The sequence below is a fragment of the Mytilus trossulus genome, chromosome 4 (genome assembly GCF_036588685.1).
Source record: "Mytilus trossulus isolate FHL-02 chromosome 4, PNRI_Mtr1.1.1.hap1, whole genome shotgun sequence".
NCBI lineage: Eukaryota > Metazoa > Mollusca > Bivalvia > Mytilida > Mytilidae > Mytilus > Mytilus trossulus.
This window is the reverse complement of record NC_086376.1, coordinates 77,482,648-77,509,725: the sequence shown is the minus strand read 5'-3', so window position 1 is coordinate 77,509,725 and position 27,078 is coordinate 77,482,648. Positions and strand designations below refer to the sequence as shown.

At 31.4% G+C, this 27,078-nt stretch overlaps 1 protein-coding gene across 1 annotated transcript; it reads right to left on the bottom strand.

Annotated features, from left to right (window-relative positions):
• Positions 1-218: 218 nt before the first annotated feature.
• Positions 219-26,812, bottom strand: LOC134716023 (acetylcholine receptor subunit alpha-like 1). The gene is made up of 5 exons (XM_063578689.1): positions 26,084-26,812; positions 8,254-8,298; positions 6,662-6,771; positions 3,031-4,021; positions 219-899 (listed from the first exon to the last, which is right to left on the bottom strand). The coding sequence occupies exons 1-5, from the start codon at positions 26,279-26,281 to the stop codon at positions 729-731; spliced, it is 1,515 nt and encodes a 504-aa protein (XP_063434759.1). The 5' UTR covers positions 26,282-26,812; the 3' UTR covers positions 219-728.
• Between the last annotated feature and the right edge of the window lie 266 nt (positions 26,813-27,078).

Sequence of the window (27,078 nt, the reverse complement as noted above, 5' to 3'; positions counted from 1 at the left end):
TGGCTTGCTTGCTTTGTTCGAATAAACGTTTGTTCAATTTTAATTACAATGCTTAAGAAAACATTTACACCAACAAAGGAAGCAAGCCAACCACACCTTCAAACTACTAGCATTAGAAAGTAGCCATAAGACAACTTTATATACATATTAAGGCAAGAAGACACATACAAATTCTTACAAATATCATCTTTAATATAGTATGTTCAAGTAATATTTCGTTGTACAAATTTTCTTATGACGTATAGGAAAATAAACAGATTAAGTTGTGTCAATACGATAGATGATTTAACGAACGCACTCATGTTATGAGAAATATAGAAAAATAATCAATCTGATATCTGTTGATAATATACTTCAAAGAAATGGATATAAAAAGTGCAACAAATCGTTAAATATGATCCTTATCAAAGAAAGTTTGTGTTGTTTAAGTATTTTGGTGATAAATTCTCTGCTTATAGATCTATTATTTGCGATTTTAAGTTTTTGATGAAGATGTTTTTTGACAGTTTGATTTTTTACTGAATAATGAACAAATTGCACTGATATTTAAGTCATTACCGCAAAATCTATTGAACTCTATTTGGTACAACGTTCTAAGTATAAAATGCCATGGACTTTCTAATGGATGTATTTGGATATTTTGATTATCAAAACTTGTAAAGCTTTGTTCAGTAAAAAACAGCAACTTCTCGAAGCAAAAAATAAATAAATGACCAAATCAAATGCTTTTAGTAAGTGCAGTTCCCATACCTTTTATCAGAACTTAAAGGTGGGCGTGAATCATAAAGTGAGGGAGCATATAAAAATATACTGAGTGTTCCGCATACACATGCAGTTGTAAAAATATAAAGAAACAAACGGTCCATCACCATGGCAATATACTTCCAGTCACGTGCTTCCTAAAATAAAAATAAAAATCGTTATAAACGGATAAGTACCATACGACAGTTAAGGTATGAATAAAGGTTACATGTGTCATTTGGTCCCTTGTGGAGAGTTATCTCATTAGCCATCATACCACATCTTCTTATTCTTATAAGTAGCATTCGGGGAACACATCGGCTTTGACGAAGGTTGTCATTGGCTTTTTTTTTAGGAATACCATCAGAACATGACAATTTTCTCACCTTAACCATGATACTAGATCATGATTGAATTCATTTCAATAACTTTTACACAACTTAGGAGTACATCCTTTGATAGAAAAGTTTCTATTACTGGATAATTATAGTATGTTGACATCTAGATGTTTTCAGTATATTGACGTCTTGAAGTCTTTTGGTTATTAGTTTTGGTTGGTTACTGTAAAACTGACCTATGCCCCACATCAATCTTTTAGACAAATTAAAAACATCGAAAACAGTTTGTACGGATAAGAAAAAAAGATTTGAGATGGAAATTGCTTAATGTAACTGAAATTCTTGTTCTTATTAATAATATCTTTGTGACCTATACTATAATCTGATATCATAATCAATTAGGCAACCATTGTGTGTCAAAACAATATCCTTAACAATCTTTTACAGAATCAGGCCATTACTGAATATACTATACTATTTACTTTCACTACTGGTCAATTAGACGGATGGTACACGCAAATCATGAAGGATATTCTAATCGGTAAAACGTCATGGATACAAAAAAGTATCTTTTGATCTACATGATCTATGCATTCTTAAGAAGCTGCTTTAATCATGAAAATACATATGGTTCATTTAACTTGCTCAATATGAGACCAAGGAGATGCGGAGAATTCCTAATTTCCGTGGCACGTAGTGTAACGGGAATTAATTGTCTTCTCACGTAGTTCGAAGGCGTATGAATTTTTTTTTCTATATACACAAGCAGCAAGCTAGTCGACAAACATACGTTTGTGTTTTAGTTGTCTATTGTTAGAAGTGTTGCTATGTTAGGAACATAAGGTTTAGAGAAGACTTCCTAATTTCCGTGGCACGTAGTGTAACGGGAATTAATTGTCTTCTCACGTAGTTCGAAGTCGTATGAATTTTTTAGGCGGGAAAAATTATTGTGTTAAATGATAGGTGTATATATGGTCATTTCTAGCCCTGCTTTACTTGAGTGAACATCAAATTTTTTAACTTGTACGTTAAGAAACGTTTTTTAAATATATAAGTATGTTCAAATTAGCATTAAAGTTAAAACTTTTCGTTATATATAGGTGGTATGGCTATACAAACGTAATCGGATTCGGTTATTTCAGATTCATTTCTGTCTTCAAATTATTTCATTTAGCCGCAGTCTTTTGACTGATAGCAGATTCTTTGTTTTTTAAATGTTTTCTTAAATGTTTTTTGAACATTCTTATATCAAGTGCGGTCCAACACTTGGGGTTTCGCATGGCATCGGGCAAACGGACACAGGTTTCTAAAAGTAGTTTTTCCTGGACGGCCACGAAACATTTAGATATTAGTAGTAGATATTAGAAGTCATTATGATTGCCACAATTTTGTATGTGTACTGATGTGACATGTTTGTACATATTTGTTTAATAAAATCGGCAGCTCAGAATATACACAAGCAGCAAGCTAGTCGACAAAAATACGTTTGTGTTTTAGTTGTCTATTGTTAGAAGTGTTGCTATGTTAGGAACATAAGGTTTAGAGAAGACAACATTATTAAGTGACCAACCAACAAGAAAAATTGACAAAACATATTTTTGTTTGTATACCTCGTAATACATTTCCGTATTATTGATTTTGATTTCTGTCAATAATTTGAACCATAGGCTGGATTAATTTAAACCGATTTTTTATACCGTCCGTATCATTCATAAATGTTAGGATATGTGTTTTAGCGTATAAATTGTCCCTCATCACTTTAGAATTATGAACGACTTTAAACGATACGATTTTTTAACTGTTTGCATCTGATCCCATTTCTCAACAGTTCGCGTTTCCTTTAACATGTTTAATAGTTTTTTTAACCCTGTTTCGGTCATTTTTGATTGTTGGAAATTTTGAAAGATAGCAACTTTATGGATAAATGAAATTCGTTGAAATTAAAACTTACAGAGTTCTCTTCATCCTCAGTTTTTAGATGATCTGCTATAGATATAACTCCTTGAAACGCCTCTTTAATTTCTCTTGGATATTTTGTTAAATCACTGTTTTGTTGCGTATTATCATATGCACACTCTGTCGTCCACTCTTTGCTATGAGAAGACGCTTGTGAACTGGAATAGATGTCACGAACATCACGCATTTCTATCCCATTACAAGTTCGAATAGGCACTCTTGTTGTCCGTTCCATATCCGGCCTACGCATTAAAAGAATTCTGGGTAATATCTCTGTAAACACACGTCTCACCCATGGACTCATTCTATGAGTCGCAGGCCGACGAAAATTTATTCCTAAGGTATACACAGCTAAAAATATAGACATAGTCACAACTATCATAGTAAAAAGCAAATATTTACCTATAAGAGGTATCACAAATGAAGTTGGAGGATTTATGTCAGAAAGCAGCAGGAAAAACACAGTCAACGCCAGCAATATAGATATTGATAACGTGATCTTTTCTCCACTGTCGGATGGAAGATAAAATACCAACACGGTTAAACATGATATAGATACACATGGCATGATAAGATTTAAGGAATAAAATAAGGTACGTCTCCTCAGTGTGATATTAAATGTAATATCAGGATACGGTTCTGGACAGCACGGGTAAAACTTTTCTTTCCGTCTAGCTGTTACGTTTATTATATCCCATTCAACGTTTGGGTAAAAATCTTTTATATCAATTCCCCATGTTATAACTTTCTCTTTTGTTTCTTCATTATATACAGCTTGGGCATCACAGATATGTTGTAAGTCCAGCTCGTGTCCATCATATGTCCAAGAACCAAATTTCATAAAACATTCCTGCATGTCAAAAGGGAAATATTCCACATCAATTGGACAATAACTCTTGTATATCACAGGCGGTTCCCAAATAATCTTCCCATCAAAATTAACGGTAGCTTTTGTTAGCAAAGTAACAACAAAATCACCATCAGCGCTGAAAGAATAGAAAATTGGTTGTTGACATTGAATTAAATATGAATATAAATTAGTATGAACACTTTGAACACTGGGATTAAAGTTCTAACATGTATGTGAATAATAATAAAAAAAAAAATAGGATATAAGGATTGATAAAATTCAAAGAAAACTGACAGAGATACTTTTATTACCAGAGCTTTTTGACTGATTGAAAGAATCTTGTAACATAGTAGGACCATGGAAGTATTATATTGACGTCAATATAATACTTCCATGACATATAATACTTCCATGGTAGGACATGAGTAAAGAAAATTGAACTGATTGAAAGTCCTCAACTTTCTTCCAATGGACATGTCGTTAAAACTTAGATGAGGGTTAACTCATTTTACACTATACTCCCCTTTTAAGTTAAAACTCTTCCATAACTAATGGGACAGACATTAGAGTCGTTTCTATATAGCTTGGTTAATAAATATGCCGTCATATGATATTCCAGTGGGTAATAAATGTGCCTTTTTTACGCAGATTTATCCTTAAATATATTCATAATAAATCATTTGAAATATAAAAAGACACTACAACTAAATTATAAATGTTAATACTTTTGACCTTTTAAAGCCGAACTCTAGATATTTGCTTTTTTTGTTGTTGCTTTTATTATTTTCAAGTTGTTTTTTTTTCTAGAGGGAATTAGCGATGACAGTATATCATTGAAAGTCTTTGATATGTTAATATTCTTTTAAATTGGAACCCTATATACATGCAGCTCGACAAATTACAATACAATCGTAGTTTATATATTAATGGTATATTATAATAGATAATAATAATGTTATTTTTTACAAAGTATATACAAAGAGAATTTGATGTAAAAAGTAAAATCACAAAAATCACTGAACTCCGAGGAAAATTCAAAAAGGAGAGTCTCTAATCATGCTAATCAGATGGCAAAATAAAAAGCTCATACATACACAATTTTGTTTTGTTTATTTACAACTTTTCTTTAAACTTGGGATGATTTTGAGCATGGTATATATTGAAGAACGTTTGAAAACTTAAAGATGTCCTTGTATTTTTAAGCTGTCATTCGTTGCCCTCTCATTTGCGTAGGCTCCACACATCTCCGTTAATTGATAGTTGTCCAAGTTCAAATGTTCACTCTTATTTGGACTGGTACAGCAATTTAAATGCACTTTAATCATTTTGAGAAAAAAATTTCAGAAAAAAATTGAACTTCTTTTTTTGTTAAGAGTAATTCAATACGGGAAGTTTTAGTGATTATCAGAGAGAAGTGCCGTTTCATGCGGAAAAAGAAAATGACAAAATTGTATCCTTTATACTTCACTTGCCCAGTGATGCACACTAATTTCTTGAAAGAAATCAACTTTGATTTATTAGAACAGTTGCTTTCCGTAGTTTACTGTTATAGTGCTGACGAAAACTAAGATTTTATAATATGATTTGGTCAGAATCAATTTAATCAGTCTGAGCAGTGATTTCCAAATTGATGAAGAAGACAGTAAAATGAGGGGTCACACTTAACCATATTTTATCATCAAAAATATATTGTTCAATCGATTTACATGACAAGAAACTTTACTAAAATGTATTGTAATTTGATGTTGCTCTTTCTCAATAAACTGTTGTATTTATTTGGACGCCATTTCTAGCTAACACGATTACTACTATGCTCTAACAAAGCCGAACCAAATTGCACAGACTTAATTACATGGGATGATAGAAAATGTCATGTAAAACTTGGGAATTCCATACAAATTTCTTCATTTCACACGGAAACAAAATATTACACCATAACTTCATTGTAGCTTTAGATCATTAGTGAAGACGGAGGTTTTGCTTCAATTGCTGTCAGACATTTATAGGTTTTCAGGTTTGTGTTACTAATTATTCTGAACAAGCCTGGAACAAAATGAATGTACATGTTCAACAAATGTTTTCCCTCTCTCTCTCTTAATCCTCTTATCCTTTTGTCTCTCTCACAAAATCTTCCTATCCTTTGCTTTCTCTCTCATATGTCTCTCTTAAAATCTGTTTTTCCCTCTCCCTCCCACCCCCTCTCCCATCCCATCTCTCTCTCTCTCTCTCAAATTCCATTATCTATCTATCTGATTCGTTTGGTAGTTTTAATAAAAGGAAAACCCTATGGAAAGTTTCATTGTGTTTACGATTTGATATTTTTCATTTTAGCGATTCTAATAATGTCAATATAACATTATATCAAATTGTGATTATACTATATCTGATTACCATTTTGCATTTTGGTATACAATTAAGTTTGACATTAAGCCTTCTTTTTTGTGTAATGCAATGATGCAGAGATTTAAGTGACAGTAAGTTGGTCTCATCCAGACAATCGCAGTACCACAATTAACGGATTAAGTTATAGGAACACTGCAATTTAAAGTACATAAGACAAACACGAACCGTTTACCACTTACTGTGGATTCATATATTTTAGTGGATATCAATTTTCGTGGATAAATAAAAACTTTTCGTGAATATTCAATTTCGTGGTTTTCGCAAAGTCTGCAAATGTTTCTGAAGAAAACTTGTAATTCGTTGAACATTTTAATTCGTGGTTTCCTTGCACCCACGAAATCTACGAATATTTATGAATCTACAATATACGTACTTGTTGTAAAGTAGAATATCAGGACGCCAAAGATGATCAGACGGAATATGTGTCATTTTGATTCCTCCATATTCACTTGGATTCCATTTCAAACGTTGGTCAAACCATTCCTGTTAAAATATAAATTATTCATTCTTTTTGTTTCTGATCAACTACAATAGATATATCACAAAAACCAATTTAATATTTAATTTACAAAACACTTTTTTCGTGACAATGTCTTGGCCAAGAATGAAGGTCCCCTTATGATTTAACATACTGTTGTATTTTAAAAAAAATATTCAACAGTGCTTATTTTTTTTTCTACTTTCAAATTAAGACCATTAAACTTTAATTTTTCATTAACTTTCTCATGAATTTAAAATGAACATATATGTAAACAGTTATCAAAAGTCCAGGATTATAATTTAGTACGCAAGACGCGAGTTTCGTCTACATAAGACTCATCAGTGACGCTCATATCAAAATAGTTATAAAGCCAAACAAGTACAAAGTTGAATGTGTAAAATGATCCAATTTTAGTTCACTAACATCTCCTTATTAAACGCAAAGCAGACTGTGAATTGATATCGGAAACGAAGATCAATATAATTGGGAATCCTTCAAAAACCCAATCAGAGATTACACGTATCAATTTGTTACTCAAATTTTAAAGTTTAATGTAGGAATCAAAATTATACGAATCTGATTCAGTTGAGTTCTACATGTTCTACAGAATGAATTGGAAGAAGGAAATAACTAGGACCGTGTTCCGTCGTACTGAAAACTCCCCAAAAATCTCACGGCAGTTTGGTATATCTGCAAGCAACATCTTGTTAACCAATTGATTTACTGTTATTACTGTCAAATTACTACTAGTATTTCTTCTGGAAAAAAAACCCCACACGCAACGAGAACAAAACTGTTGTCGTGTCTAGCATACAGGAACTTGTATAATTGAAAGTATTGACGAACAGAAGGGTGACATATCAGAATATCGCCCAAAAGTTGCAATACATCACTGTCAAGATTTTGACCGAATACGAAATCATACTAGTCAGCACTATTCACATGAGAAAAGTATGACTTTGACACACATTCCGAAAAAAAATGTCGCATAGTCCCAACTTATAGAGTAAACTTAACTTGGTGTCTCACTTTATATAAAATAGAAAAAGAAAAGGAAAAAGGAAAAATCATACGTAGGTGTTTTTTTTGTACATGTATGTTTCTCTTGTTGTTGTTTTTTTTTTTTTAGGGGGTGCTTAAGGGAAGCATGCAAGTCGGAATACTAATTTCTGATGGCGAGTTAAGTTAAGCATTCATTTGGCTTTTAATATCTGGTTTTCAATAAATGCGTTAGCATTCAAAGCTCTATAAACTGATGCCAAAGTGTCAGTATTTACACATTATAGTTACAGTATTGCTTTGAATATTATTCTATTTTTATTTTGTTTTTGTTTTATCAAACAAAAACAAAAAAAAAGGTATTGGCTTCTGTGTCATTTGATGTTAGTATTTCTTCATTGTTTCATTTTCACTTTTATATATGTTTCTCATCCTTAAAAAAAATTGCTGTACACATTAACCTGTTTAAAAGTAATAGTATATACCTGCCGAAGCCAAACACTTGTTGTCATAATCTGATTCTTCTCATCCTGAAAGCAAAATAAAAAAATCATTAAAAGAAACCTCATATTTTTCAGGAATTTCTATCTCAAATGGAGGTGGAGCAGATTTCACTGAATCACTATAAGTGTTAGTTTAAAATGGCAGTATTATACTTTAATATTCCTGCTAACTTTGTTTCTCTTGTACAGCTGTTTCATGCCAATGGACATAAATTATGATTGAATAAGAAAGTTAATAGAACTCAAGAATCAATTTTGAAATTTCGATAAACTCCAACTACAAAAAAAGTAGAATCACAAAAATACTGAACTCCGAGGAAAAATCAAAACAGAAAGTCCCTAATCAAATGGTAAAATCAAATTACAAACCACATCAAACGAATGGACAACAACTGTCATATTCCTGACTTGGTAAATGCATATTCAAATGTAGAAAATGGTGGATTGAACCTGGTTTTATAGCGCTGAACATCTTATTTGAACGACAGTCGCATCTAATTTCATTATATTGACAACGATGCGTGAACAAAATGTCACAAAAAGGGGTACAACAGCAACACGAACCCCACCAAAAACTAGGGGTGATTCCATGTGTTCCTGAAGGATAAGGTTATCCTGCTCCACATGTGGCACCCGTCGTGTTGTTATTTCAAAGCTATTTAATAGTTCAATTCGGTAGGTCACATTCGTGAAAGGGGACGGGATTGTAGGTATGTCATAAGGAACATACCCGATATCATCTGTATAATGGATATTCCACAACGGTCAACAAAACAGACATAATATGTAAAAATGTCGCAATAAGGGTACATCAGTCATCCGCGTGTCACAATATCAATTAGAACAAAAACAAACAAATATTGATTATTTATCTTTAAAATCAAATACTATTTCAAAATGAAATTGACTTTAAGATTGCAAATTAATGCATTTGGATATGGTATGTAATTGTCTTATATATTTATGAACAACTGCACATGCATATATAACCGGGCGCATTGCATTTGCGCAATTTGTTGAAGAATGCAGTATAATTATACCCAATAAGTACACCTTACAAATCAGGTGCATTATCAGCCTTCGGTTCCTGTGCTGATATCGTGACCTAAGGCTGATCTAAAAACTATCATGTAATAATCTGACAATATTAGTTGCACCACAAGTTTATTTATAATAATAATCAAAAATTAATGCTGTTAATGCGCCAATTAAGAGGTAAAGTTATACATGTTATAACCTAGCAGCTAAGTTCAGTCAGACCTTTAAATTGGCATAATTTATCACTTTGTGATAAAAGCATGAATCTTTGCACAGTGTTAGTTTTGAAGATGATAAACATTTTTGAATATGGTGTCACCATAAATAAATCCAATGTAGACGCACAAATAAAGAGGGTCGACAAAAGTTACTGGGAATCGTGTATAATATTTACATTGATGGTAAAGTTTAGATATGTGCTATCCTGAGTAAACAAAGCTCGTATATAGGAAACTTGTAGAGTATCCCACTGCGCTCATGCTCATTTTGAAATGGGAAGATGACAATGTTTCACTTGCAGACAAAAAGAGAAAATACTTTAATATTTGTTAACGACCACTCATATGATACCTAATGTATTGAAAACAGGAGACAATTCGTATTGGTATACCATTAAATATAGTATAGCCATAATCACACCATATATGAACAGCAAAACAATTATATTAACATTGAAAGAACACAATTTACCACGATACCACGCATATGACTGTATTCAAGCAAGATTGTTGATGTTGTTGTTTAATCATCATTTGCATTTGTCACACCTATTGTTTGTATTTACTTAAATGACAAAAATGAATTACTAATATGCTATCACAACTACCGGTATGTTGGTATTAAAAGTCTTGTTCAAAATATATCTAATAAGCGTTATCGCAAATATCATGTTTTATTGTTGTGCAGATGAGATATTTGTTTGACGAACATGGGAAATTTCGTTGTCGCAAATGACATGCCAATTGTGGCAAAAAAAACATGATATTCAAAATACTGGTATATTTTGATTTCTTAATAAGAATAACATAAAAGAACATAGAATGACAATTAATTACAAAGTTTCTATGGCCATGGGCAACCTTAATCGAAATCTATTATTGTCTTATATTAATGTCCAAAATTATTAAAAGCCGTCTCCAAATAATCCAGGCAATTTTCTTAACTTTAGTTTCATTATAAAAAGTTGCAGATCAGTGTAAAAATGGCACTGAGGCAATAAGCAACCGGACAGTTACAACTTATTCTCGATAACCACATGTTTCATAGCGGATGTTGTCTAGTTATCTAACAGGGATCTTCAGTATAATAATATCCAAGAATGTCTGAATTTGCTTTGTAATATTCAATACTTAGCAGTTACTTGGTATTATTTTACTCATTCTTTTTGTTTTGACGTCTGTAAAACTGCTGTTAAAGAGTAAACAACTCTCTTTGCACTGATTGTTGTATATTTCTTTATTCTGCCATAATCCATTCTTAAAGATCAAAAGGGGTAGTTGGTTCATTGCCTAAGAAATTACTTATATACCATATGTCAAATGCCTATCAAGTCCTAGACAATTTCATTGCGGGTATTTTGTGGATGTCCTTTTTGGTGAAGTCTCAACGTTTAGCCACCAGGTTACTTAGAACTCACTTTTGAATAAACGCTTCACCTTTCATATACTTTAACAGATACATGTATAGCCAGTTTACAAGCCAAAAAAGAACAATCGATATCTTAAAGACTAGCTTATTTTTTTTATTTTTGTAATGTGTGTATATAACCCTAGTGTGATTCAATTATGTAACAATAAAAACAAACATCAACAAAAAATTGCTTTTTAACACATACAATACCATTGTACATGATCATTTTGTAATTTAGAGTTTTATTTTAAAACACTTCAAATCTTGATCGTCTATACAACTTGAATGTCACAGTATTTCGTGTTAGCAAAATTATAACATTTTAATCGCTTAGCGTTGATGTTGAAGTTCCTTAGTACAGCGTTAATCACGTCTATACTCCATTAATCTTTATTGTGATATAAGTAATGGCAGCATATCTTTGATTTTGTAGGTTTGTTTGATTTGATTTGTTTTGTTCTTAGCTTATTTTGTGTTCTGATAAATTGAGAACTTTTACCAAAAGTCACTATTTCAATAGCATGACCATCGACGTTGTTGGCCAACCGAATTCAGCAGGTAAAATAGTTCTAAAATCATTGCCCTGCAAAAGTCATTTTATCCGGAAATAATTTCGAATTGTGCAGTATTCTTGTATAATTCAAATTATATATACCAATGAAATTATTATAAATTGTAATTATAATTACTTCTTCACTGAATCAGACAGTACCCCATAGCAATGTTCTCTTTCTTGAATTATAGTTCTTTCAACACTCTGAAGGCCGTTAACAATAAATACCGTATCTCCTATTCATTAGCGCATCCTGATCAGACGTGAAGCTGCCCAGTTAATGGGTAGGCGTCAATCTTGTTTCCGTGCAATTTATTCTTAATGATCTAAATTCAACTAACACATCTGGGGTTGCTTCAATGTAGGAAACATTAAAAGATCTATAAAACTGTATCGTTTTAAATTGTAGAATAATGAAATTATTTATTTGAATTTGATTTAATCAAACAACCGTTTGTTCAATGATTTGTGTAGCTTTAAACAAATAATTCGATACCAAAAGAATATTCAAAATCATAAGTCGAAAAAAAAAAAACCGCCAACGCCGTGTCCAAACAAAATATATAGAAGTAACGAAAGGACAAACAACAGTATACAAAATACAACATCGAAAAACGGAGACTGAGTTACACGAACCACACCAAAAGCCGGGTGATATCAGGTGCTTCGGATGAAATCGTTTTCGAAAATGGACAATAGCAATTAATGCGATGTTAAGTAAAGAATATCTTTAATCTAAGTGTAAAGATCAAACCAATCGGCTTTTTGTAATATTTCACAAAAAGTCTGGACGAAAACAATTTGAACAGTTACTGAAACTAATTAGGGTCTACAAAGTGACTCCACCTAAAAGAAGGATAAAAAATAAGGAATGCCAATAGAAAAGTGAGTAACAGTCAGCAGTTACATAAACTCCTACTCGGACTGCCTCTCCTGACAGGTCTAGTCTTTGACCTCCAACTCACGGATTTATTGTTCATTATAATAAATTGTATTTATCCCTACCATCTATAAATAGCAGCTAGTGTCATGTGTTTAGTCTCAGAACATATTTGGTGTCATGTAACAACTGTTAAGTCCGTGATTTTCATTGGTGTTGTATGACAATCCTTTCCTTTTATTGCTACCTAGGTTGTAGACTTCTAAATATGTCTTCGGTATCATCCAGTTAACATTGTTATTACAAGTCAGTATCGTAAGAAGAATTGCTGTTTCTGACTACAGAATTATGCAATGTTACACTGAAAGCACAAATCAATTACAATGTCATGCTATCAATTGACCATCTGTCCCAGACACTCAAACTCTGTCATATTATTCGCAGCCAAACAATTAATTGTTTCCAATCTGTAAAATTCTATTTGCAGGAAGAAAACTGTCGTAGTTAAAAAATAAAGAAAATGTGTTTCCACTTGGGTTTCCATAAATTGATGTTATAAGCTACTTATCGCAACTGTCAGTTATAAGAATTCAGTAGTAATAAATCTTTTTTCCTTGAAAGCATTTTAATGTTTGGTAATAATCTGAACAAAAAGAAAACCATGGGTTAGGAATGATAACAATAAAATAAGACAGGAAAGGACAAATGGCGATGATTTTTGACGCGTAGTTCCTTGGAATAATGATCAAATATCATAACATTTAACCGGCAAGAGCATACCAATTGTATAAGATACATTGGGGAATAAAGTTAAATCAAATCATGTTATGTTCCTTTAACGGAAGCTATCACATGAGCATAGTTAGGGATGTCGGTGCTGCAATTGTATTAATTTGCAGCTTTGTTTTATTATATAAATTTGCAGCTTTGTTTTATTATATAAATTTAAATACACTGCTTTATTACTTCCTTTTGGAGCAATGGTATTTGTGAGATCTAGAGATAGTTATTTTCTTTCTGTGTATCTTTTCGTTTGATAGCCCTTTTGTATCATTAGACAATGATTTTCGTACTCCAAGTTAAATGCTTTTCCCTGATGTTTTATATATCCCTGACACTCTTATCCGTTAGCATTCATTCCATATATAATATTTTTTTATACCCCAGTACTATCTTTCAATCTTGAGACTTGCAACCATGACCTTATCAATGGCATATCACATACACTGAATAACTTTGAAGTTCTGTTTTCTTCTTGGAATAAATTGAATACCAAAGAATATATGTATATTTCACATACTTTGCAAAAGTATCACCTTCAAAATATCTAAATATATGATTTACTTCTAAAATATGTAATTAAGGAAGTGTGGTTACTAAAAAAAAAAAGAAATAATGTAAGCAATTAAAGGCAACCGTATCAATGTTTGTTAACTTTAAATTTTGTATGTTTGTTAATAGTGTCATCTGCTCGGTCTGGTAAAAAATTGCAATATTTGGATTTGACACTAAAACATAATTTGATTTGATTCATACAAAGGGAAAGAGTTTCATATTGTGGAGATAGAGACTATTTTTTGTTTGCATTGCATTTGTTTTAGGGAGGGGGGTTGTTGTCTTCTGAAAGTTCAATTACCTATCTTTCCATTGGAGTGAGACATATTTGACAAAATATTTGGTAATGCATTTTCGAATCTACATATAAATAACATTGCCATCTTAATGTTTTACATGACAAACACACCTACGAAGAATAGTATATATGAAGTTCTCCTTCGACACGTTCAAACTTCATTTAGTAAGAAAGTAAGTAAGTAAGTAAATTATTCATTATAGTGACATGTGTAAATATGTACAGATTATAAATATACAATATATGATAAATATTAATACACCCGGCCCAATGGACCTATAAGTCACCTCAAATGAAATTAAGTAATTTTAAAACAATATATCACGTTCTTCAAAATAACAAATTATTCATGAAATTATCTTTTTTGTTGACGAAAGTTAACCTTTAATTAATTTTAAAATAAAAATATATGGATATTAAGCTATTGTATGTATTTCGTCTATCAACATTTTATTTCAGTACAAGAGGATGTTTTTCTTAGCTGTCACTGAAATCTGATTTGAATGGATTTTTTTTAAAAATGGTATGTATTCTCTCATACGTGTAGCACGTATTTATACCACATTGTCAAAGCAAATACATACTCTTATTAACGTTTCACACACTTCTATTAGCAATTTTACCTGACCATATCGGGAAATAGGTATTTAGTCGGATCTTAACACGTACGTGTGATTTGTTTAAACCGGTTTTCGATAAAAAAAAAAAAGATATACGAAGAAATGTCAAAATGTTTAGAACTTAATTAAATCCGTATTTCGGTAAGATTGTGCAAGCATACGATTTTTATTGCGTCTTACACTTTGAGAAACGAAAAATCTGTAACTACTTTATTCAAATATTCTGTAAAAACAGATTTTTTGAGCTATGAAAGTCAAGTGGCTAGAGAATTTTTCCTGGGGAAGTTTTAAAAAAGTGCAAAAAAATATTTTTACAGTGGGTTAGCTTTCATTAGTCTTCACTATCTATAGATAAACAACTTTTGGTTATATTTATAATTCAGAATCATCATTGAAGGTGGGGCGCTATTGCGCAGTTAACAGTAATTATATGGATGTGCCATTTGTATGATGAGTGACATTCCGTGGTATTATGTGCCAATTACAAAAAGTTATACGAGAATTGTCTCCCCTTAACAGGTTCATTTTTTTTATAATTATGTTTAGGTTTCTGATATAACTTTGAATAATTACAAAATGAATCAATGCAATATATTTCAGTTTTTGTTATTGATGTATCAAAACATTTGAAATTTAAACGTTTAAAATTTTTACATACCAATATAAAGAACTTTTTATCATTTTTTAAATAGACTATGAATAGAATTTGCATGAAATTACTTTCCTTCATGATAGATTGATTGGGAAAATGAGCCAGTGTTATCACAGAGACACTGGGGTAAAGCTGATGACCGTAACTGCATTCACGGTCATCCCAAGATGTCGGATGAAAAATTAGGTCAGTATTTTTATTGTCTTTAGGTGTTTCTGCATCATTTTCTTTACAAAGCATACTTTGATACGATGTAAATATATAAAAGATTCACACGGAAGTCACAAATCTCTACCGAGGAACGTGTATAAAACGGGAATTTGTATTTGAAAAATTCGCGAGGATGACCGTAAATCGAAATCGAGATGACCGTAACAGGATTAGCGATTCATAACAAGGCTGACCGTAATTGGTTAAAAGATGACCGTAAATTGTTAAGGATGACCGTAATTTATAAAGAATGACTAAATTTAAAAGGATGACCGTCAATTGAAAGAACTATCCATATTTGTATGCATTGTTTTTTGTTGAGTTTGTCGCAATAGGGGCTCGGTTAGTTCTTTTTAACTATTTTGTTTGTAGTTGGATGCTACATATGACGAACCATGTATTTGAAGCACGTCTTATTTTTGTCTACCTTTAGGATAATGTTGTCTTAAAAAATTACACCTTTGTTAAGTCAATTTAGTCTTACTCAAACGATAGATGAACCTACTCATTTTACTGAATCGTCGTCATCATTGTTAGACCTTTTTATAACAAATGATGCTCGCATAATAAATTACTGTGGAGTCGGACCACCTTTATTAGACCAAATACGTTTTCACTGTCCTATAATCAGTCTTTTGAACTTTCCAAAATGTCGTCAAAAAATTTTTAAAAGGGAAAAATTGGCTATATGATCGAGGAGACTATGACAGATATCGTAACATTTTATCTGAAAAAAATGGAATTCCGTAATTAACTTAAATAATGTTGAACAATTTACAACCGAAATAACAAAAACTATCGCAAAAGCTGCTGAAAAATGTTTTCCAAATAAAATAATAACTGTTCGCAAAAATGAACCTCCATGGCTAACAAATGATGTTAAAAAAAGATAAGGAAAAAAAATAGAAACCACAGAAAGGCTAAAAAATATAATAACCCATCGGAGTGGTCAAAATTTAAGAAAATACGAAATGAAGTTCCTAGTTTAATAAGAAAATCGAAGGATGATTATAACAACAATTTAATAAAAAAAAATCATGAACAGTAACCCGTCCACTACTAACTGGTGGAAAACGGTTAAACAAATATCCGGATTAAAAACAAACGACGCAAGTGTACCCCCATTAATGGTTAATAACAACTTAATATTTGATGAAATCGAAAAGGCAAATGAATTTAATCGATTTTTTCCTTCCCAGTCAAATATTTATGATCCAAGTGCTGTGTGAACTTCATAATATTAGTGATGACATTAGTTATATGATCTTATATAGAACTTACTGTTACTGAAGTTGAAGATATATTAAAAATTGTTAATCCCGCAAAAGCTTCTGGCCCAGACCTCATAAGTCCCAAATTGTTAAAAGATCTTAAAAGAAGAATCTTCTGTTTTAACGTGTCCACTTTGTAAACTATTTAACTTATCGTTAACAAGGTTAAGTACGTCTACTTTTCCAGATCAATGGAAAAGAGCAAATGTTACCCCAGTTTATAAAAAAATAGTAAACCGAATGACCTATAATATTTTAACGAAAATCAGTCGGGCTTTACACGGGGGGGGGGGGGGGGGGGGGGTTCAGCAGGTAATCAATTAATTAACATTTCGAATGATTTTGGGAAGGCTTTAGATAGCGGTAAAGAAATAAGGGTAGTATTCTGTGATATAAGTAAAGCGTTTGATCGAGTCTGGCATAAGGGACTGCTATTTAAACTTCACTGACAAGCGGGCATACCGGGTTCTTTACTTAGGTGGTTTGAAAATTATCTTACAAATAGAGTCGAGCGGGTGGTTATTAACGGTTAAAAAATTCAAGTTCCGAATGGTTACCTGTAAATGCAGGCGTCCCACAAGGGTCCATTCTAGGCTCTCTCCTCTTTTTATATTTATAAACGATATTGTAGAAGACATTCAAGCTCAAATTAAGCTATTCGCAGATGACACTTCATTATATATTATGGTTGACAATCCAACAGAAACAGCTAAAATTTTAATGACGATTTAGATAAGATTTGTCATAATATTGGTAAAAAAAAATGGCTTGTTAATTTTAATGCCCAAAAAACTGAAAGTATGATAATTTCAAAACAAATAAATAGACCCTTTCATCCTCCATTAATATGAACACCCAAGAGCTACAAACAGTTAGTAAACACAAACATCTGGGTGTCTTTTTTTTCTAACAACGGATCCTTGAACGACCATATTGAATATATATAGTTTCTAAATCTTACAAAAGAATAAATATAATGAGAAAAATGAAAAATTTTCTTGATAGATTTTGACTTGAAAAAATTTACATATCATTTGTTCGCCCAATTCTTGAATATGCCGATGTCGTTTGGGACTCTCAAAATCATCACAAAATTTTGAATAATAAAACTCCAGAGTATTTAAGAGACTTATTGCCTGATTCAGTAGGCAGTAGGCATGATCATAATACAAGACAGAGAACTAATATTTCACAAGTCAACACACGGACCCGTCTATATTCTGAATATTTCATCCCTGCAACAACAAAACTATGGAACACTCTTAACTTAAAGTCATAAGAAACGAGTGACCGGTGAAAAATTATGTTCTTCCAATTCTTGAACCAATGCATACACACATCATAAACTTAGTCTTCTGTGCACGAATTTATCATTTTTTTCGTGTAAATTTCGTATAATCGTCAATTTTTTTTTCAATCGGTCAATGTTGTTGTGAAAATATGGCAGGTAATTAAAGTTCGTGTTTTGAAGCCGAAGTTTAACGATGGTCACCTGTTTGTCAACAATCGACAAAAAATAAACAAAAAAGCATGGAAAGAGAGCACGTGTTTAACATGTGTATTCAGATAATAGTTTATTTTAAGGACTTCCATGCGTATTGTGATCACCGGAGTTTTACGAGATGGGTTACACTGAGGTCACTTTGCATACGGAAAATATGTCGGGGGAATTGGTTGCTGGAAGCAAGCAATTAAAATAAAGTAAACTTCTTCTTAATATGAATAAATTAAAGAATTTTCTTCAGAAAAAAGTATATGTACATAAGTTTTATAATGAAAACTATCCATTGAGTTATAAAAAACATATGCATTATTTTTTTTGATTTGAGGTTTCTTATGACTTTAAACATAAGAAAATGTGAATCTTTATCATTATTAAAAAAACAAATTAGTACACAAAATGGTAAGATCCCATCGTTTTGGTCAAATTTTTCATGCTCGCTTAAGAGTGGATTCAAGCTCATTGAATTCTCACCTTTTCCTTCGTAACTTAGTAGCCTCTCCAAATTGTCGTTGTGGTGATGTAGAAACAAATTCTCACTTCCTGTTATCTTGTCCTATATATACTAAGACAAGAACAATTGGATTCTGTTTCAGTTCTTCCTGTCCAAGTTAACACAAAAACTTTGCTTTTTGGATCAACGGTACTCTCAGATGAGCAAAATAGTCTTTTGTTTAGTTTGGTGCAGACATATATTATTAAAGTAAACGTTTTAACCCTTGATGTTAATGCTTCATCACTCTATAGGAACCAAAGCATTTCACACTGTATACATTACAACATTTCATGTTTATTTTTTTTTATTTTTTGTTTTCATTAAATTTTTTCTTCATTTTCTTTCACCTTTTTCATATTCATATATTTATTACAGAGCATGCCAGTATTTATATTTATGTATTGTTCAATAAGTGTATCATTTTTGTAAAGGAGACAGATTTGTAAAAGCAAATTGCTTGTTTCTGAATCCTGAATATTATTTCCTTTGTATAATATCGTATCATGATGAATTATCTGAATAAATATTGTTTAAACTAATGTTGTCTTATAAATACGTCTTACACCAACACGATTAATTATTTGATACAAAAAAAGGTAATACAAATACGGATATTTCTTAGAAATGACGGTTATACTATGAAAGGTACGGTCATCCTTTATAAATTACGGTCATCCTTTCGAAATTACAGTCATCATTTTACCAATCACGGTCATCCTTATTATATGTCACGGTCATCTTGAACATATTTTAAAGATGATTTACGGTCATCTTAGCGAATTTTTCAAAGCCAATTTCCCGTTCTATACACGTTTCTCGGTAGAGATTTGTGACTTCCGTGTGAATCTTTCATAAATTTACATCGTACCAATGTATGCTTTGTAAAGAAAATGGTGTAGAAACAACTTAACCGACAATAAAAAAACTGACCTAATTTTTTCGTCCGACATCTTGGGATGACCGTGAATGCAGTTACGGTCATCAGCTTTACCCCAGTGAGAGAGGGACTAGCAAGCAAATTTTGATTGCAGCTATTTCATTGTTAAAACAATGTTCCACTATAAACGAATGTTATTTTATACAAATATAAGGACATAGTTAGATAAATCTACAAATTTTATTTGAAATTATGAATTTTTATTGCAATAGATTAATATGCTACTTCTATCTATAATACTTATTTAAAAATCTGTAACTTGAACATGTTGAATTATTATGTTTACTTATCTGTCCGGGTTATTCCAAGTACAGAAAACGGTGTTAATTAGTCAATTCATATGTTAATGACCTTTTTTATTTTATTTGGCGAGTTTAAAACAGTTTGCTAGACTTATAAATCTGATAAATAGCTTTAAACTTGTGACAATGTCAGCCGAAAACAGATTCCGGAAGCAATTAGCGACAAGATATTCCTATGTGTACATATCAATAGTTACAATTACGGCATAAAATATTACTGACTCCTTACTAAAACACTATTTTTATTTTCAAATTACGTGTTGTTTTTTTTATCTAAATGCGAGAAAAAGAAGTCAAACAAGTTCAAAACTTTCATTGTAGACTGCTGCATTAAAAAGATTTACTAATCTATTATATATATAGAAATACGGTTGTAAAATAACACGAGTACAATTGGTAAATTTGTAACTATTGAAGACAGGGTTCAATTCACGCATTGACGGTATATCAATCATCAAACCACCTCATTAATCAGTTTATGAATAAATGATTTACTGGTGTATAAGTTATTTATCAATAAGACAACAAACGAACGACAAAAAACAACAGAAGAAATATATACGGCAAAACACAGTCTTCGTCAATGGATAGGTGGCATATAATTTTCTTTTCGTTTTCGCTTTAGTTTGTCCATAGACGTATAAACCTTCTATGATGTTTTATCCAATAAATTTAAGCACACCTCTCTCAGTCAATCTTGATCTTCACACGTTCATGAAAGAAAGACAAACAAATTACCCTTTCAGTTATGATTTGTCACGATCCGATTTAGATCATGGTATGAATAAACGAAGACGTGATGTATTTGTCAACGAGACAGTAAGCCCACAACAAAAATATCAAGAGGGACATCTGAAAGTCAACATTATTTCATGTATTAACAGTTGTCTACACAATACCAAGGTCAATAAATAGCTCCGACTATATGAACAATTGTAAATAAATTTAAAAGAAATAAGAAAACTTCTTCCATTTTTCTAAATAAATGACTATCAAGGAGAGAGACTGAAACTGATTAAGAAAAGTTAATGGCCTAAAGGTTATCAACCTTGAACGTCTTAGCGGCATAAGAAAACTTTCGCATCAGCAGTCTTCCGTATGTAAAATTATGTAATCCATTGTTATGTGTTAACACAGTTATTGACCAATCACATCGGTAAATACATGTATTAGTTACACTGCACAGCTTGGTGACCCCTTTGACGCAAATTCATGACGTCGTTTGGGTCAAGTAGGGTCACCTAAGCTGATGTTTCGTTCAAAGATGCATTTAACATTAATGAAGTGAATATGGCGTTTATTGAAGTTTATATGTTATTTAAACTGCACGATGGAATGTCAACATTACAGACCTGCATTCCATCGTTTACAAGTTGGTATCCATCATACATTTTACATTGACATAAGAAGATGTGGTATGAGTGCCAATGAGACAACTCTCCGTCAAAGTCACAATTTGTAAAAGTAAACCATTATACTAAATGTATGCCAAATTACGGTCTTCAAAACAGCTCACATCGAACAGCAACTATAAAGGACCCCAAAAATGACTAGAGTAAACATCATTCAAACGGGAAAACCAACGGTCTAATCTATATTAAAAAAACGAGAAACGAGAACATATTTTTCGGCTGTTGTCTGCTCTACGGTCGGGTTGTTGTCTCTTTGACACATTCCCCTTTTCCATTCTCAATTTTATTGTTTTAAACGACTTTTATTTTGATAAAGAAAAATCGATGAACAGGATTTCGAAAAATAAGACAGCAGCATTGCTACATGTTCCATTATTTGGCAACGTTCTTTATAATTTTTATTTTGTTCCGAAGCATCGTTTATACAAGAACTGCTTATTCTAAAATGTTTGCTTTTTGAAAATTAATTTAGTTACCAAGCAGGTAAAACTCATGAATGATCTTGTGTATACTGTTTTAATGCAATACTAGTACAATATCTTTATTCTCATAACCTTTACAGATACATAGGCTGAGAGAGAGTATAAATATATACAGGAATATGCATTCATTTACAAACATTTATATTTTTAATACAGTGGTTTCAAAATAATATACATTTAAAGGGTTATGAAATCGAAAGATTTTTTAATTGAATTAATTCAAAACATTCCTTTTTTATTTAACGTGAAGGCGTTTTGTGTGTTGTTTATTAAGTCTTTTTGTTTGCTAGATTTTATATGTCTAGGAGTAACGATGTTAAACTATGTTTTATTATAGAATTCTATCTTTCCGTTTTTACTTGCTTATAATTTAACAACATTACTTTATTCTAAATACTATCATAATCTTTTCATGTGTTGACGAAGTAAAAGTCGGAGCAATTAAGATCTGTATTAACAACCAGATTGTTAAGTTTGAATAGCTACAAGGAATGAAACTTCAGACTTAGAACGCGCTGTAATTGTATGAATTGAAATCTTTTCGATTGCCAACTCGACAGTTCTTTTAAGACACTGATGAAATGACATATCTAATGAAATAAAACATTTTCTTGAATAATTGTTAAGCATTTTATCTCTTGAAGGAGGTATTTCAGAACGATTACAAAAGATTCAATATCGTTTAAGCCTTATCCGGGATTGGTGCCGTTTTTAGGTTGATTCATTATTGGTATTCAGCGGGTAAATGAAGTTTGTAATAATGATTTCCTCTATCTCAATCTAACTTGTATTTACATCTAAAATCAAATGAATTAAATGAGTAGACTCTTGATCAGATATTTACAAAGATCAATACTAGATGTCTTGTTACCCATGGATGAGGAATTGCAAATATGCTATAGGTCATTGTATGTCTGAATTTGTTATCATTTACTTTGTAACCAAAAGGATAACCTCTTGAGCAGACGATCCATTTATATGTCAGCGTAAGAAAGCAGGCGTCGATGACTTAAGAAATATCGTTTTCAAGACTATGTAGACGACAACAATATTCGAATGTTGCCTTTTTTTCCATCTTATTTAGACCTATTCGCAGTGCTTATTTATTGACTTATGAGCATGTCAATTAAAATCTTAAAAGGACCAAGTCTGCGTTATACTCAAGTCATGAAAAATGAATGTTAAATGTGCTTTTTAATGTTAGCTGCTTTGTAAATTATATATTACAGTTGTAAAAAGAAAAAAAAATACTTAAGTCATAAAAATTTGTTGTGGTCTGCGTACGAAATTTATTAATGATCTTTTTCATAAACACTATACATACTTATTTCTTCTAATAATCAGAAAATGCTTTGAGCTTTTTAGAGTTTAATGAACTCTCACTTTGCAAATGAGGAAACACAATTCGTTTCATTTATTGTGACATCACCTGATGGGACTTGTCCTCTAAGTTGAACTAACACACATATAATCTCTATATAAGCAACACAAAAGGTGCGAACTCTGGAGCAAGATCTGGTACCCTTTCTGTTTGGTTATAGGTAGGGTTGGTATTGATAAGTTTTTAGCATATTATGAATATTGTTTCGAAGACTGTTTGTCCTTTTTTATGCCATGGTTTTGTCGATTTCTATTCGGCTATTCACTGTAGTTAGCTATGACTGGATGTTTTAATTTCGGTTAATTTGCACGATTAATCAGACAATATGATAGTTTCTTAATTCAATGTTTTAGTGTGCATATTGCATATTCCTTCTTTATGCATTCAATTTAAAATAAAAACACGCATTGCCGCAAATTTTACGATTGTATAAAATATTCAATACCATGCGTCCTGTGCAATCAGATGTCCTTTTCGGATATGTTCTTTTCCAAAAAAAAAGGTGAATAACCTATGTTTAAAAGAAATATAATCAAATGTTCTCTCGACAATTCTATAACAAAATTGTCAAACTCATAGCCAAATTGTGAATATCAAAAGATACATAACAACTATAATCATGATAATAAAGGTTTTTTCAAACAATTACAGTATTTTGTAAAAATAGATTTTTTTCTACTCAATACTGTATCATAATTGTAAATGACATCAAAAAGAATTTAAATCTACAAGAAACAAAATATCGCATTTAGTAATCAATTTAATTTCTAATTATAAATTGGTTTGACATTTAAGAGTGAATTACTTACAAAATTTGTTGTGTTGATTTCCGCAGAAACGTTTGAGGAAAAAATTACGAGAATTATAAAAATAAAAATCAGTGAATAAAAAACAGGCAATATAATTAACAAATAGTTAATACATTCCAGTATCATTTGGGGAATATCAAAATGCAAAAAATATCAACATGTTGTTCATCAAAATATATTTACTCAATCTAAAAGTTTGGTATAGTCGGCATGGTCAAAGCAATTTGGTTCGAGCTCATGAGTAAATAAGCTTGAGCTACTACTTAAAAGTCTAAGTCGTGTTTAAAAACATAATGCTTATATTAAAAGAACAAAACATTGTGGGTATTATTTAAAAAAACGGAACTTGATAGACGTATGTCATTGTATGTTGTGTAAAGCGGGATAAAAGCAGGTTTTTAATGAATTTATCTACCCTGTTGAACGATCAATCTATGCCATCTCTACAATGACTTAGTTGCATAATTATAGAAATTGAGACATACATGACATAGGCATATTCTAAGTGTAGTGACAGCATGACTTAGAATAAAAGTGCTTAGAGCTTAATTTCAAGACTTGGGAGCATTCTTTCATACTTTTTTTTATAACTATATAAAAGTTAAATGCTTTTCCAATTATGGTTGTTATTGTGTGTTCTTTTGTTTATGGTTAGTTTATCTGATGACCGAGGCTTAAAATGGGAGGGTTAAGATTTGCAAAATAAATAAATATAATATACTCGCGTCTTTTCATTTGCATGCATGTCATGCATGTCCAAAGTCAAGAACCTCATCATTAATAATGTCATATCTTCATTTTGTTCAGAATTTAGTGCTAATTGCTGGTCTTTGATTGTTTTTGAATAATTCATCAAACGTTTAAAGTGTTTATAGATATGTGTCCTTTGCTGAGTTCTGCATCTTGCCCTTTAAATACATGTATCTTTTGGTTATTTTGTAGTTTGGTTATTGTCTCTTTGGTGGAATATACCATTATCATCTTTAGAGAACTTGCATATATCGCATAATTTAGATATATGTTTGTGGAATGAATACAACTTCGAAACTACATTCAGTGGCACACAAATACTCTTTTTTAAATAAATATACATGTTATATATCAATAATAAGCATTTTAATCAATATTAATAATGCAAAATAATTTACACTTAAGTATCAGGGTTGATTTTTTTTTATTTGAAGTTCACTTGCAAACCTAAATTCAATATGACGATTTTTCATTTCATTAATCTTCCAATGTTTGTCTATAGTTTGAAAAAAATGCATGGTGCACACATGTAGCGAATGGCGAAAAGATTATCCGCTAGATTATGGCCGTTTCAGTCTGACCATTCTATACTATTGTTGTCAAACACAATTGTTGTTGACCCTGAACTGGCACGACTACTCTGTGTCAATGGGAAAATGCCTTCTAACATCAATCTTATTCGTACACAGATGACAAATGTGTGAGCTGAACTTAACAAAATACGACAGATGACGCTTGTATTATTGAGAATATAGTTTGAAAATGATAAGTTTTCGGCATGACTTACTCTTTATACTAAACATGTTGAAAAGGGGGTTACTTATTTTAATTAACTTAAGGACATCATCGCTTTAATGGTTTTACTGAAAAGTTTCAAGAAAAAAAATGAACAAAATTGACACAACATCATTCAATCTATAAATATCATACACACATAATTTAATAATGAATATATCATAAATTTACACAGATATAAAGGCAAAAAGTACTTTACATAGATATAAAGGTAAAAAGAACTACATAGATACAAAGGCAAAAAGTACTTTACATAGATATAAAGGTAAAAAGAACTACATAGATACAAAGGCAAAAAGTACTTTAAAAAGATATAAAAGCAAAAAGTACAGTGAAGGGAGTGCGTTTTGACTGTAATAAACTTAATCATGTTAATTGGGCACAAAATTAAACTAAGTCTCAAATATCCAATCCCCCTTTTCCCCATTCATTATCATTAACTACGTTTGACAGTGACTTACCATATCTAGAAGCTGGGATAGACGTAAGCCTACTTTAACAGTAAGCCTTTGTAGATTACTATCAACAGGTCGGATGAGTTTACTGTAGGAACGAACGTGCAAGAGATCGTGATGAAGACGATTTTCTACCGGTTCTGGTGCTTTTTCTATGCAATAACACAATCCTATAATAGTCACACTCAAAATTCCAGTCAACATTTTCCTATCAAATTAGTTTCCTTCATGTCAGAAAAACATCACTTGAAATACGACAAATATTTGTTGTAATTACCATAAAACACTATCCAAACTTATTACTCAATATTCCTAACTATTGAAGACAGGCGACATAATCTTTAAGCATTTATCAAAAAGTCTTAAGACTGAAAAATTGATTTTTTTACAAATAATTGTCCGTGTCGTTTAAATACACCACACACACTATACATACTTATCATAGCTACAATAGAATGTAAATATTATTTCCGAATTAACAGTAAATAATCCATTTTTTCAAAATATTAATACAGTGTTCATTCATGTGTTGTCGAACGATTTTATTTTGGGGGGAATGTAACGACGGTACATGTACTAACTGCTCCGTTAGCACATGGGGCACTATGTAAACAAATAATAACAAACTTGGCATGTCAGAAACTCGACTTATGATGAATTGTGCGTTAATTGTTGCTGCACGCGAATACAATATAATATTTCAACATAAGTGTGTGAAACCCCGCGCCAGCTGTTATTCATAGCATCTTAATATTGTAAATGTAAATACAGTTTACTTGTTAAGCACATATGCTACAACACTTATGTGTTGGACATTATATTGTGTGATACGGAAACATAATGAGGTTTTCATTTACAATATCTACTACAATACTGTAAACGATTATATATTATATTGTTTTCTTTGATGCGAAATTAATATTGACAACACAAATCCATCCTATCATGTAATGAATACGAATGGTTCCAGTTACAAATATATCTTTGTTTAAATTTGGTGT

Coding starts and splice junctions, on each gene's coding strand:
- LOC134716023 (XM_063578689.1), bottom strand. CDS start 26,281: ATGTTGACTGGAATTTTGAGTGTGACTATTATAGGATTGTGTTATTGC. Junction 6,772..8,253: donor CAAGTGTTTGGCTTCGGCAG/GTATATACTATT, acceptor ATATTTTAACAG/GAATGGTTTGACCAACGTTT. Junction 900..3,030: donor CTGAGGATGAAGAGAACTCT/GTAAGTTTTAAT, acceptor TTTTTATTTTAG/GAAGCACGTGACTGGAAGTA.